This window comes from Hesperophylax consimilis, chromosome 21, assembly GCF_061612785.1.
Source record: "Hesperophylax consimilis isolate HC1 chromosome 21, BYU_Hcon_1.0, whole genome shotgun sequence".
Classification (NCBI taxonomy): Eukaryota; Metazoa; Arthropoda; class Insecta; order Trichoptera; family Limnephilidae; genus Hesperophylax; species Hesperophylax consimilis.
The window spans coordinates 14883018-14899362 of NC_142856.1; the positions used below are offsets into that span (position 1 = coordinate 14883018).

The 16345-nt window shown below is 32.1% G+C and overlaps 1 protein-coding gene across 1 annotated transcript in view; it reads left to right on the forward strand.

The window, feature by feature from the left end:
- The window catches only part of LOC149413648 (uncharacterized), a 98562-nt gene extending 82706 nt beyond the window's left edge, over positions 1-15856 (forward strand). Inside the window, exons 3-8 of the mRNA XM_089644510.1 lie at positions 1001-1111; positions 2931-3095; positions 4468-4568; positions 5486-5645; positions 6862-7074; positions 9175-15856. Coding sequence (XP_089500636.1) covers positions 1001-1111; positions 2931-3095; positions 4468-4568; positions 5486-5645; positions 6862-7074; positions 9175-9257 — 833 coding nt within the window. The 3' untranslated portion in view covers positions 9258-15856. The remainder of the gene's footprint in view (positions 1-1000; positions 1112-2930; positions 3096-4467; positions 4569-5485; positions 5646-6861; positions 7075-9174) is intronic.
- The last annotated feature ends 489 nt before the right edge of the window (positions 15857-16345 follow it).

Below are 16345 nucleotides of genomic sequence, written 5' to 3' on the forward strand. Positions count from 1 at the left end.
TCCACAGTTTCTTGTGGGGTAGCCATGTATTGCGAAATTAAAATTTACATTCTAAAACATGTATTTCGGGAGAATCTTATTTTTTAAAAGTATATAATTCATAAGAAGAGAGAGAAAGGAGAAAGAAAAAAATCTGTAACCAGTTTTAAAATTGCCGATCGTATACAAATAATATCAACAGTCATAATACATAATTAGTCAACAATATGACGAATTAAAAATATGTGCAATCGCTTCTATGCTAAAAATTACATCTGATTTCGAAAACTCTGTGAAAAACCGGGCAACGACGGACTTCAGCTAGAGGGTGGATAATGTAAGCAACCATTAGATGTTTAAAAACCACGTTCTGACAGCCTGCGTGGTCGAGTGGTAAGTCACTCAACTAGTAAGCTAAAGGCCGAGGGTTCAAGTTCAAATCCCGGCGTCCGCAAGTAAAATCTATCTGATTAATTTGTATTATTTCACAATTTATTAATTTTAAATAATATATAGTATACTTGCGGCATGTTCCAAAGTGGGAGATACTCATATTTAAAATTGAAACATTGCTTGAAATGGCTTCAGCCGTGCTTGGTGACCAGATATGAATAACCAGATACTCCCCAACCTTCTTCTCCCCATCTTCTTCCCCTCCCCAATACCCTTCAGCCTCACAACATACCACAATTGAGAATGCCATAGTCTTACTGGCTTCAGACGGTTGGGAGCAGTTAGGACTCTTGTGCGGTAAATAAAATAATGATCTAGTGCGGCATAAAAAAATAAAATTAAAAAGAGAACAAAAAAGTTTGACAACCTCTGACTAACATTATCTTCGTAAATTATGTGTTATTTTCCTACGTACCTACAATTATTCTGGAGAATTCTTTTTTAATTTTCTTATAATTGTTGGAATCTTCGTAAATATTCAAATTATGTTCCATTTTAATCGTCTAGTTCTAATTTCCATTTACAAATAAGTAGCTTTATTAATTTTGATTGTTTTATTTGTTTCTAGCTGATAATTTGAACCACGACAAGGGATATTTTGGACCGTTCAGGATATGCAAGAAACTGCTATACAACAGAGAAAAATGCGGCTCGGAAGTTGGCCGATTCAGGCCAAATGGTAAGTACAATAATTCAGAAATTCTATCTTCCTCAGTGGCGGTTCGTTATCTTTTACTCCGAGGGATTAGAATATCAATTGAAGATATTATATTTATATACCTATTACATCAAATTTTACGGATATCTCTCTGTTTTTATTCATTGTAAGCCTTTTTTCACACCAACTCCCATTATTATTTTTACGTGCAAAATCTGCTTTACTAGTAGATTTACAAATGCCATTAAAAGAAAACGGTTGGAATAATTCAGGAACAAGAAAAAAATGTACAAAAATTTACTATAACGAAAAACGACATTTTTCTTGCATCTATGTAGTCCAAAATTCAGTTCCATAGTTGTTTTTTTTTGTAAAAAGTATTTTATGCTGATTCTATAACGCACATCATCGGTATGTCGGGTTGCTATTTGACATTTTTTTTCGGTCTTGTCGATTTTAAAAGCAGAATTTTAATTGCGCGCTATTTATAATGTGCTAATATCCAAGTTTGTCTCATAATGTCATCTTTCCACTGCACAAACGAACATTCGAGAAAACCGCCACTGCTTTTCTTTAGCTGGCCTACCCAGTTCGCTGTTTAACAGTATTTTATCGAACAATTTTATTCTTCCTCAACAATTTAAAATTTTAAACAAACGTGTTGCCTCATTATTGATAGATTAATTACTATTCATTCTGTGAACAGTTGACCTCGCGTCCAAAAAAGTATGTTTCCAAATTAATCTTATTAAAATAGTCAAAAACAATTTTCCTGTGAAATCATGAGATTTGTAAGTAGGTAGCTACCTACTTATTTAAAAACCATATGTTTTATGTTTTTTTTTTTTTTTCAAATAAGGAATTATGTAATTTGTTAAAGAAAAACCTCAATTTCAATTTTTTTAAACGTTTTCAAAAGTTTTTAAACCCTTTATTTGCTTAAAAAAATATAGATATAAGTATCGATTTAAGAATGGAAAAATATAACTTTTAGTGTTCTCGGTGTGACGTAGATACCTGTTTCCCGCTAGCACTATGAGTTTCCGTACACATATACACGGTGTTAAGAGATGTGCTTGACTTAACCCTTAAATGCATGATTCATTTATTTTTCTGGAAAAAAAAACATTTCGTAGATATTTACATGCATATGCAAGGAAATATAAAGATTTTTTTTTTTGTAATTTTTTAATGATATTTGATTAAAAAAAATTGTTGCAGATTTACAACACCATGTATTTAATAAAAAATAATATGAACAATTTACGTATGAAAAAAAATAAAAAACCTAAAAAAAATTCTCCATACCTATAAGTGTACCGGAAAAATACGAGTTATTACATATAAGTATTGTATTATTGTATCTACTTACCTAAGAAAATCAAAATAATAACAGCAAAACAAAACTGTAATTCTAACCTCCAACCAATTTTCGAGAATCTTCACTTTGTTAAAGAAAAAGTGACATTTGACATTCGCGAAAGAAAAAAAAGGTGACGCCACTCGATAAAATATATTACCGTGAACTTGATAATTCTAAAACGGCATGCATTAAGTATACACCAAAGAGTTAAAGGTGGTTTGAACGGTATGTTGCCGTTTTGCAACAGTATGCATTTAAGGGTAAAGTAAAACATATAAATTAAATTTTTGTCGATAACATTTCTGATGTTCTTTTTTGCAGCAACAAAAACTTTTTAAAAATAAATAAATAATAATCGTCTCATGTAAAGTTTTCAATTTATGGCTGGAAACATTTTATCTATATATAGCGATGCAACACTTGTAAAGTAGAAAACTTTAATAACGGTGCTAATAGCTCTTTGCAATTCTGTTTCAGTGGCCGTTCAAATAACAGGGATAGTAGGAATAGTGGGTGTGATCACCCTGGGTTTGTTCTGCACTCTGTCAGTCCTGCAGTTGGCCATGTTGGCCTCCAAGGAAAAGGTGGTCATGCGATACTCGCCGCTAGTCATGACGAAGATGGCTCTCTCTCTACTGGCAGGTCAGTTGTCTTTGCTTTAATTGCTATTGATGTACAAGGTGTGTTAATGATATAATAATACTGTTAGCGAAGCGTTCGAATTTAATTACTGTAAGTGGTGTGTAAGGTGTTATTAAGTGGTTTTATGAGTGAAAAAATGTTTCTCGAAGGACCTTGAATTTAGTGTAATTACCACATGAGACAATATGTTGCATGGAAGGAAAGACTCACCATTAGGAAAAGGGGCACTTGTTCTTCCTGTTTGTTCTTCTCACAGATCACGGTGGTGGCACTGAACACGTAACTGTCGCACGATATTGGCGCGAATAAAAGATATAATAAAGCGTGGTAGGATCTCGCACGGATGCGGTTTTTATAGTGAGTTATGCGTGATATTGAAACAGACTTCTCGAGATATTGTAACACACTGAATGCAAAGTGCACATAAATGTGCAGGAATGGATAGGAAGGTAGGACCAAAGGACAAAAATACTATCTCAGTACAGTGGTCGCAGGTATGTATATATTTGTGCATAAGATGTGTGTATAAATTGATATATACTGTGTATTGGCGCAACCAGTAAGGATATCTCGTATGGGAAGTGAAAAGCACGCCAAATAGTACTTCAAAAGACATGACTAAGGGGTCCCTAGTGGAAGTAACCCAGAGGAGAGCCGACGAGCAGGTGGTCTTGCAAATCTCTCTACTGGGCATGACAAAGATGTCTCTCTCACTATTCACAGGTTGATCATATTTAGGCAATTAAGAGTAGCTTTGTTTTCGTGTAAATTTTGATTTTTTTTTTTTTTTTAAAGAAAGACAAACATTCCCAGGTTACGAATAACCCAAAAATGTTTTAAAATCTCCTACTACTACCACAGAAAACCGAAAATGTTGCTTGTGTTGTGATGGAGGACTTAGCCAGCCGAGGAATCGAACACGCGACGCTCGGGTGAAACCCAAGCACTGACCGCATATGAAATAGATGTGATCTATAAACATACTGAGGAAGTTGGAAGGTGGACTGACAGTATGAAAGGGGATTAGAGCAGAATGGGAAGATGAGATAGTCTGAGGACTATGATAATTGTCTCTATCTCAAAAAATCTTATATAGGACTTTTCTGGAAATGTGGCATGACTGCTAAATTGCTCTTATTATTTTAAAACCTAAACCTGAGAATAAGAATTACTGAAACTAAACGAGGATATGTTGAAGACTGGGCCAGCAATAAGCCAAGACACTCGAAAATACCCAGGAATCGTAGATACAGTAATAAAAAGATGGTAAAAATAGTGATGCTGATTGATATTACAAGATGTCTTATGATTTTCAAATTTTTGAAATACCTCAACCAATAAACCTGCAAATTAAAATGTTTTGCATTTTCAGGTTTGCTCTCAATAGTGGCTGCCGGTCTATTTGCCATCCAAATAGACGACAAGGACACACAAGGATTTATCATAGAAAGGGGAGAAGCCTTCTACTTACAAGTAAGTCTCATTTTACCAGTTAACTAATTTTTGTTAGACCAAGACCTGGTACATAAATAGATGATCACCAAATATTCGAAATACTTAACCAAGAATTATGAAATTGCTAATGAATGAATTTGCTAGATGCACAATGGTAAAGGTTAATTAATAGGGAGACTGATATTTCTATGATTGAATAAATTTCGTCAGCTCATTTGATGTATGCCAACATTGGGTTTATATATTGAAAAAAATAGATTTTAATCCGAATCGAATGCAATATGAAGGAAAAAACTTTTGTAGTAATAGAAAAACTTTACTTAGATGTAGGTCAAACTTTTATGCATTGACAAAACTAGCGGTTTACAAAATGGTCCCAGTACAATAATATGAAGACGATGGTGATAATTTTCCGACAGCATAATTTAAAACCTTCACTTGGATTGAGATGGAATAAAATTGAACCCTAGTTATCATTAAACCACCCTGAAGATGGACATGGCTGTCAATCTTGGAGCGTTGGCTTACCGAGCAGGAAGCACAACATGGTAAAATACACCAAAAGACAATATCAATAACTTGGTTATCACTATGAAAAAAACAAACGAGTTGGGAGTCTTATTTCCATCAGTACAAAGATTCTCTTCTTTATAGACTGGAAACTTTAAATGCATAAAATAGTGTATTATCGGCCCTACAACCCTTGAAGAATTTTGATCGCATCTAATAAATGCATCTTCTTTAGCCGCCTTTTTATGTTTCCTCCCAGTGACTTTCGTCTAAGGCCAAATGCTTTAACTGTTGTATAATTAATTATCTTTAATTTTTTTGATTCTACTGTATAGACGCGTGTCCCCAATCAATTCAGCCGCCTAAGCTTAAGATTCCAGCACATACTAAAATCTGTTCATTGATTTTTATCGTTTTATTTCCAGATCCTAGCGATAGCCCTGAACGCAGTACTGTTCGTGATGTCCATTTACGACACTCTGTACTCGCGCAGGGAGGGTGGAGATCCTACTGCACCCCCTCCAGCCGTGGGGCCCGATGGAACCACAATCAATAATCCTGGCTTCAGGGACGGCATTAGGAGCGGTAAGGATTAACCAAATATTTTGTCTAACAGATAGTAATGACTCGTAATGAGTAATGACAACTAATTATTTGGAGATTAGAGATAGAAGCTTTCCGGACGAATGATTATGTCATCATGGCCTCAGCTCAAAATTCATCACATGCCAAAATATATTTCTGATTTTATTGATGTATGACAGTACTAAATTGTGAAACTGAATGGAGAAATAATTATGTTAAATTTTCATACCTGCACCAGAAAAAGTCATATCATACAGAACTGGAACGAATCGTAAGTTTGAAAACCTACACACATTCATAGGTCGGCGAGGAGGTGGGTTTTGGTACCGCCTCCCCGGGAACCATTTAATGGATAACCAACATCTCTGCCATAGGTCATTCCAAGTGATTCGCTACATTTGGTGACTTGATGTCAATCAAATGCCCGGGTTCTCGGAGTGAAGTTTTCCTAGGTCTTGGCGGCGGATGCATCTGCCCACCTATTGCGTGGTGGGCCGCATCGGGAGAAGCCGGTTGATAAAGACCCTCTGAACTCTCCAATTTGACTCTCTCGACCCATTGCCTTGCAAAACAGTGGGAGGGGTATGTTCAAACGTCCGTCACTCCTGGGAACCTGACCGCCAGATTCCTACCTATCTTTTATAACTTTTTCTTTCCCAGACCATCCTTTCCTTCCTTTTCTATAAAAAAGCATACACAGCATCCCCAAATATGATAAAGGTCCTGAGGAAATAATTTCCTTCAAGAAGGAAACTACTAAGGTTCAACTACTCAATATTGATAGAAATTCACCGAGGGAACTGGTAGGACTACTAACGGGATACTGCCATCTCAGGAGACATATGCAGTTGCTCGAAGTGGAAAACACCAGTAGATGCAGAAAATGTGAAGAGAATTTAGAGACTTGAATTCACCTTTGGTGGATACCAAGATCTCAGATACCTGGAAAGACACCTTGTAGAACCAGAGGACAGAGGCCAGACAGACCAGAGCCACATATTCAATGACAAGTCTGGTAAACTTTATAAAATGGACCGGTTTACTGTTAAAGAAATAAGGTAAAATGGGAGATAGCACAATGGGCCTAAGTGCTCACGGGAACTACGTCAACCATCTCCTCTTTAAAAAAGCTTCAATTGCTTACTTTTACTGCACCATTTGAAGTTTTTTAATCGAATAATTTATTGAAGGTAAAACTTATTTGTTCTGCTTCCAGGAGTCTCGATGACGGATTCCTCCGGCAAGCCGTACGTGTACAACGGCCACGGCAGTGTGGTGTCCATGAATACCACTGCTACCACAGTCACGTCCCTAAGCGCTGACGGATCATCGGTGGCTGTGGCCAGGTCACCGCTGCGGTCATCCCTCAAGAAGACAAGACCTCCAAGGGAAGAGGGACAGCCACCGGGGTTAGGCATCCACAATCCAGGTAATTGACCGGTCGGTGGTTGAGTTGACATCGCGTTTGGGTCCGACCCAGGCGTAGTGTGTCAATTCCTCGGCTGGCTAAGTATTCCATCACAACACTAGTAATATTTCCCGCTTACTGTGGTGGTAGTAGGAGATTTTCAAATATTGTCAGGTTATTCGTAAACCGGAAATGTTTGTATTTCTTTAGAAAAAAAAATGATTCGATTTATTTGTGTAATTTGACAATTTAATCCTTTAAAATAGTATGAGGTATATTTGCGGAACGTTCCAGTATGGAAGATCCTCTGAGTATCGCCTTGGCGTAAGACCACCATTCATACGTAGCTTGAAATGGCTTTAGCCGTGTTTGGTGACCATTTATGCATAGTCAGATATTTCCTCACCTTTCTCCTCCCCATATACTTTCCTGCCCCACTTCTTTCAGCCTCACAACATACCCCAATCGTGGATGCCATAGTCCCACTGCTCCAGACGGTTGGGAACGTTGGGCGGTATTCACATAAAAAATAGAGGATTCTCATGCACAAATTAATTACACAGATTTCTGCTCTTTTGCTAATATGTTTTGTGCCAACAACTACGGAAATGCTAAGGTTATAGAATAAACGATAAATAATATAACTAATTACTTCTTTTTGAAACATTTTTGCTGCCTTTTTCAATGGAACAGATTATCGCGGTAAGTAATACACAAACGTTTTGAGTTTTATAAAGTACTAGAGCAGGATTTTACGATTTGTGAAAATGAAGAATTTAAAAAATAATTCTTCTGATTCGATTGCCTATCAAAAAAACAATTAGAAGGAAGATCTTCCAATGAACACCGCTAGTAAGCGTTAAAAATAAAAATCATCAGTTTTTCAGATTTAGATGTGTCAAAATTTTTAACAAAATATACTTATACACATTTCAAATGAAATTTTTAAACATTTATATTTTCATACCCACGTCACAACATGTATAAAGTGTTAAAAATATATAAGTATAAAATAATGAAATAACAAGTATCTATCTATCAATCTATATAAATAAAAATGTTCGTTTGTTCAAAATCTTAAATTTATGAAAGTTCTACACCGTTTGTTTTAAAATTTTAACACAAAGTTGCATTCGAATACGCTTGTGTTTTTATATACCTATATTATATAGATGTCATAAATATGATTTTTTTTCAACTACGCCATCTGTAAGACGTTAAAGCAAACGCGCTATTTTATCCCTATCTGCGCAGATAAACTGAGCCACAAAATGCGTGGCGGGATACAGCTAGTTATGAATTAAAATAATTTTGGTATCTACTTTATCGTTTGGTTCCCAAAATTAGTTCGAATATTGAAAATTAAAAGTTAATATTAATATTTCATATCACTTAAATATATCAAAATAAAAACTCTAAATAATCATCTATAACTGATGATACCAAGTTCCATAGACAGTAAAAAATATTTTAAAATATAATTTTCAATGTGACATTTATGATAATTTCCTATTGATTCTAAATTCAGGGATACCAGTGTATTCAATTTAATATTATTTTATCGCTTCGCTACGTTATAAATGTGTCTCAATCTATGTTTCTTGTTTGAAAACTTCTTCCACCCATTCATCTGTGAAAAACCTCAGTAGTAAAAGTTTCAGCTATTCTCCTTATACTCCATGATGATGATATCCTATGTGATATGACCTCAGATGGATTCACAGAAGAATCTAATCATTTACTGTTAGACCTCCATCTAAGTTTCTTGTTTGAAAACTTCTTCCACCCATCCATCTGTGAAAAGCCTTAGTTGTAAAAGTTTCAGCTATGCTCTTTATACTCCATGATGATGATATCCTATGTGATATGGCCTCAGATGGATTCACAGAAGAATCTAATCATTTACTGGTAGACCTCCATCTATGTTTATTGTTTGAAAACTTCTTCCACCCATCCATCTGTGAAAAACCTCAGTAGTAAAAGTTTCAGCTATGCTCCTTATACTCCATGACGATGATATCTTATGTGATATGGCCTCAGATGGATTCACAGAGGAAACTAATAATATACTATTGATAATGTTTTATGATAGGTATCTAATGACCATCTATCTGTTTTTAGGTTACTCCGGACACTCTCCCACGCTGTCCAGGAATGGAAGCCAGAAGAAAGTAAGAATACAAACGCACAGTACTGAGGTTTGATACTAATGGCAGCTTCTTAGTCGTTACCTCATCTCTGAAGATCATAACCCATGCACCACTAGCCCCGAGGAACCAGGTTTCTTCGTACACCATGGCGCTGCGCTGCACGAAGAGCTGAAAACACAAATGTTTTGGACTTTCTCTGCTTCCACTTCGCTAGTGTCCAAAAGTTTATCCAGGTTTAAATCTTGGGTTTGTTGGACGATCTATCCAAAATATATCTTGATTTGTGGAAATCTCAGTGACTGTTAGAAAGCCGAACTCTTTCAGAAACTACAGACTGTTATCCTGATTTTTTCCTTCACGACCAATATATTGATTTGGTCTTATTTTGTTTTATCATGTTGATAAACCATTCAGATTTATTGGGAATATCAGCCACCTGTTGCAGCTAAACAAAAAAAATTACAAAATAGTGTATAATAATTATTTAACAAATAAGTTCAATTACAAAACGAATTGTTATCCACGTACAATTTTAAATAGTTTTATACCAAGAAGGTGAGTTAAAAGTGTTAATATCTGGCTACCAATTGCATGGACAGTCTAAATTTTTAAAATAAATTATTTTAATCGACTGATATTTGAAGTGAAATACTACATTTTATGCAAATCTGAAATTTGTGGTGAGTTTTGATGTCTTAGAAAATTTTTATTATTCTGAATGTCCAAACTCACCACAAGTTAATATAATCGAATAATATTATATTTTCAATAACTTATTTTTAAAACTAAAACATCATCACACATTTTCTATATCTGTAATCGATATATGTTGCCACTATGATGCAATTTTCCTTATAAACGCACAATGCAAAATGCCAACTAATTAAGAAAAATCTCAATTAAAAACACGCACAATTTTTGAAAATCTGATGGCATTGTAAAAATTTAATGTAACACATTTTTACTATCATTCTTGAAATGTATTATGAATCTAAAAATATTTCTTTCGTATCTCACTTTATAAATAATATTAAGTAAAGTAGAATAATCCTATTCATAATCATCTCACAGAATTAATGCATATCGACTGATATTATTAAAATAGAGAGTTTTATATGAATGAGATACGCCCAAGGTATTGTTCAAGATGAGAATTGTGCAAATTAGTATTTAAGATAGATCTCAAAATGGCAATCGGTAAAACACGTCGTTTTTGAAAAGGCAGAAAAAAATTGCAGCATATTTACAAAAATGTGAAAAAGGGAATAAAAATTAAATACTGTTAACCCTTCCACAACAATTGGTCAATTGGGAAGGGTCAAGATAAGGAAGCAAGCCACAGTATATACAAGGTGATTCTACATGATACAAGATTCTAATTCATATTTTTATTTTCCCATACAAAATATTTTTCCATAGAATAATATTTATATTGCCATACAAAAAATTCAACTTTTTTTACCTATAAACTCCCTTAAAACTTTGGATTATGAAAACGGTTTTTTTTTAAATTTCTTTTTTCACTAGTACTTTCATGTAGAATCACGCACTTTACCCCTAGACACCACAGGGTGTATACAGATAAGAAATTTGAAATTATTACTAATTTTTTATATTTTTTACATAAAAGATATTTATTTATATTATTAATTTTTTAAATTTTAAGTATTATTTTATTCTGATTACAACAAAAAACGTCTGTATATTACAGTTGTTTTAATTTTGACAAATATTTTAAAAATCTTCAAAAAAATTTCAAAACCGTGTTTTGAAAATAGGAGTCATTCAGATACAAACGTTTTTTTTAAATTACATGATCGAAATATCAATTCAGTTCAATTAAAATTAGGTACCGAAAATGTTCTCTCCCATCCAAATTAATTCGTTTTTAGGAAGGTTATTTTTAAATTAATTATTTTTTAAAATGAAATAATTAAAAACACGTTGCATTATTATTTTTATTCAATTATTTTCAAGAAATTTTCAAAACCACAGAATTTCAAAAATGAGTTCAAATACTAAATTCCTATTCTGAAGACGAAACCGCGAATAAGCAAAGCAATTTTATTTTTATTTTTTATTATATTTACGAAATTTAAAAAAAAAATGAATTTATAAACCTTGTTAGTATTTTCTCTTGCCTTTTCACATTCGAAATATTGAATAATTGAAAATTAATACAAATATATTTAATCTATTTACCTTTATTACTGCCTAGAGGCAATTCGTCGGGTAAATTTGTTTACCGTTTGTTTGTTTTAGTAGATATTTTGTCTTTAGCACAGATTTTAAAATTATAACCAAGCTATTAGAGCTTATAAAAGTATTTTAAATTTTCTCTGTTAAATTATATTCTTACATTTATAATATAAGTACTAACTTAGTTATTAAATTATAAAATGTAGGTGAATGGCTTAAATTAAAATGTTTTAGGAGTCCAGTTGAAATCTAAAAAAAAAAAGGTTTTTTTTATGAATTTAATTAACCCATCCCAAAATTGATGGGTCATATATGACCCAGGGGTTAAAATAAATATTAAAGTTCGCAGTACATACTATATACGATATTTCGTTTGATTTGTGTCAAATCTTTTAACGAATATTGTCTAGTTACTCTAGATTCAATTTCATAAGAAGTTGTTAAAATTTAAAAAAAAACACTTTACATTCAATACCTAAATTAAGACAACTATTTTTTTTATTCCATTAGAGTCTCATTAACTCAGTCATTTAGTTTGAAAAAACTTGTGTACGATTTATGGTACACTAAAAAACCTTTTTTTAACTATGTCAGATTCGACATCCGACCCATCATTGATGTATATTATTTGGCACCGCTCACCATAAGGGTTAAATTCACTTTCAAGTTTTATCTTTGGTAATATCATAAAGTTACTTGAAGCTTTAACATTTAATAAAAACTCAAGAATTACCTACGACGATTTAAATTTTCAGACAGGTTAAAAGTGTACATAAACCTATCTACGTGACTGTTTTATGCAAAATATTATAAAAATAGATTTTAAGAACTATTTTTGGTAATTTAAAATTACTAACTAGAATCTAATTAATCTAATAATGATGACTATCACAAATATTATGTTAAAAACATTTATCCGAATTTTCATTACAGTTTTATAAAAGTGTTAATTCATAACACATTTTATAACAAACATTTAATTACAATACTTATCGGAAGTATGTTATTTTGTTAGGATAAAATTTTGTTTCCAAAATGCTGGAAAATTTTCTAAAAATTACAATTCCAATAATTACAATTTGTACAATCTTTTTTTACTGTTTTGTACAAATGACACATGTTTATGCTGAAACTCCATATTTTAATAAATACAGTGATATCTATTCAAAAAACGCCTTAATTAAAGGTCCAAAAAGTTTTTGTAAATTTTTAAACTAACTTTTTTTACCGTTTTTCACGAAAAGTACCTAAAATGTAAACTTTTCTAATAGTATCTTGAAAAGATTTCGAAACTGTAATTTATTAATAAACATTAAAACTTTGAGAAATTTTAATATTGGCACTGAGTGTATCAATACCATTAAAAATATTGTTTAAAATTTTTAGAAATTTTTATGAACTGTTATTTTGAAATTTTATGTTCGGGGATTTTTTAAATATATAAATAAGGAAAATGTCTTAACAACTATTATTAAACACTGTGCAATTTAATAAAACATTTTTTAATTATTTTGTATGTATTAGAAAATCTATGCTAAACTTTATGACAGCTCATACATTCCAGCTTATATACGATGTGTACAAAAATGTTATGTATTACACATATATGATTAATTTCTGCATAGTACTAAACTGCGTTCGAAAACTTGGAAAGCAGGAAAAATAAATTCAATGTTTTGCCTAAAATTAAACTGAATACTATAAAGTTTGATTACAGGAGAATCTAGATGATTTTGAAATCTGTGAAAAGATTTTCTTAATATCTTCAAAATTATATTGTTTTTAGTTTCCTGTTTACACTAAAAGTTTCCAAACACAGTGAAAAATATTTCATTTACAGAGAATAATCATTTGGATGAAGGCCACATAATTTTTTTTATCTGACCAAATACCAAATTTGGCAAAGTTTGTATGACGATTTGTAATACAGTGTTTTTAATTAGTGATAGATTTATATTTAACTCACAGAGTTCTAAATTTAATTTAAAATATGGTCTGTGCCAGAAAATGTTATATATAATGTACCTATCATATTTTTATTACTATCACTATTAATTTGATTTACGATCTTGTATACAACATTAATATAAAAGCTATATTGAGTTTATGAAAATGCTTGTAATTTTTGACCGACAAAAGTATTTTTTTTATAGTGCTGGATATTTTTTTTAAATGCCTACCTACATACTGTCATATTTTGATTTTTGTCTCAGTTTGTCTAAAATATTCATACATCTTTACATGGATAAGACCGAAAAAAGGTCAAAGTGTATGATTACAAATTGGCGGGATTTTTTCGTTGTAAATTGAAAAAATTATTTATATTTTTTATTTTACAAACGACATAAAAAGTGAAGTGATAGTTTTCCTACTAATTCCCTACACGAAAGGAATATGTTTTCTAAATTTTAAATTCTTACAAAATCATGCACATTTTAATATGAAAATTTTTGAAATGTCAATGTTTATCTAAAATAAAAATATTACAAAGATAATTTTATTTAGTTTCTAAATTGGTATTTATTTTTAACACAACTTCAAAAGTAAGAAATATGTAGCACATTTCATATACCTCGGGAGAATTTCAACAAAATTCCCGAATAACCTTATCGTTGGGACTTGTAGGTAAAAATAGTTCAAAGCCTGAAGGGTTAAAACTGAGAAAATAATAAATGATATATTTTTTTATATATACATTTGAATCCATCACAATCATTGCATAGATAATCCCAACAAGTGAGATCGCGATTTTAAAGAAAATTGAAGTCACCTTTTCAACTCCTAGATATATTTCTATATTTAAGCCCCGATCAATGAAATTGGCCATTTGTTCAAGAAAAATTTTGACATTTTTTAATGTTTAAAACCATTTTTCAGCAAAATTAAGGAATAATTGATCTTACTTCGTTTACGCGGACATGACCACAACATTATTCTATCGGTTTTTATCTTCAATGATCACAACATTAAACTGGCCGGTAATTTGGGGTCACCAATAATATTTTGAATTTTATGAATATTTCTGTAATGTTTCCTATTTTTATACCTCATTTGGGAGACATGGTAGTATTTTTTAATAAATCATTTTATCTTCTTATATATACATCCCATTGAAAAAAGCAGATATTTTGTATATTTAGTTTCCAAAATATTACTTTTGGACGAGATAGAGAAAACACCATATTTATAATAAAATAATTTGATCGACTTGTCCTGGAATAAAGTGCAGTAACTTCGGGAGGTGTTTCTACACGATAGTACCCAAACGTAGAACAGATAAATAACTTCATAAGTAAAATACTTCCTTTTTTATTTAACTTTAAAACTGTGGTGTAAGGAGGAATTGTGTATACATTTCTTCGAACGATGGTACTAACCCGATATGTATATGTGCATGTATGTCAGGAGTGAATAGTGGCAATTTTGCACATATATATCTGATCTTTATCGGGATCCAATGGAAATCGGATACAAACATTGATAGTTTTAACGTTTAAACAAATTGCTCAACTAAACATTTTTTTACGGAAAAACCGCTAGCTCTTTAAATGTTAGAATTTGAACAAAGGTAGATATTTATCTCACGAGCTTTTACAAATCAGAATAAATAGATTTTTTTTTGTGGATTCTGCGGGGTAAGAAGGAACTGAAGACAGGTGTTCCACACCAGTTCGAACCAGTTTGAACCTCTATCGTTATGCACAAATTCCTTCAAATGTACACTCTTAAAAATGATTTTCCAATACTATCACATGTAATCAATTCTCGGACTTACTGCACTTTAAAGCCTACTTACACGAGGCCCGTGTTTAGTAGAGTGCGTTTTAATGGCAAGTAGTAACCGACTCCGCAAACATCATACTTGCCACCGTTTTTTAAGAAAATATGTGGAAAGGGTTCGAACAATGGGCATCTTTTGAAGCGATGATAGCTTCAATTCATCTACTAAATGCTTCAACTAGTACGAATGAAAACGGTCGTCTATAGTCACACTTGTTTAGCTATGCAGTAGCCATTAAATCACTCACTGGCTTGCTAAACACAGGCCTCTTGTCAACCGGCTATCACCAAAACCTCCTAGATCACATAGGAAGTTTTGCTATTACCCATGGTACACTTTGTATAAGAGCTTATAGAATTTATATTGTATTTACACAAAGAAATAAAATTTCTTTACGCAATGAACATACAATGTTTTTGTTTCAGTTTACATTTGCGTTCATTATTCCGTCCAATTTGAACACTTAATTTATATTTTAGTATTGTTTATTTACATAGGAAGAATCTGTTTTTTAAAGTATTGTTAAGTTTTGTTTTTAAATAAATAGGGTTTGTTTCGAATAGAGTTGATTTTTTTATTTGCAAACTACGGCTTATTTTTAATTATGTACCACAATAATGGAGACCATGTAAGTAATAATAAAAATTGCTTTATAGAACTATTATTATCGTAATAAATATCTTGTAAAATACAGAAATTGTTTTTATTTTTGCATTAATTTTTAAAAAATGGTACTAGTTAACAATGTTCCTGGTAACAATGTTCCCTGTCAAAATTTTCCAGTTGAAAATGTTCCCAGTTAAAATGTTCCCGGTCAAAATGTTACCAATCAGAAACAGGTAAAATGTCATTATAATGGCACGGTCTGTCAGCAGACTCAACAAGTCACAACGAAGCTAACCTAACCTAACCCAACCTACCATTATCATCTTCGATTACACAAGATAAATATTAATATTTCGTCCATTTTTTGAAAAAAAAAATAACGAAACGTTTTGTGGCCACACCTAAATGGTCGTTTTTTTATTGTGATTGTGTAATCTATTTGAGTTTTTTCCACTGCGCGGACTATTAATCAGAAACATTTTGGCATGGAATGTTTTTCCCAGGGATATTTTGGTAGGGAAAATCTTAACTGGGGACGTTTTTACAGGAAATAATA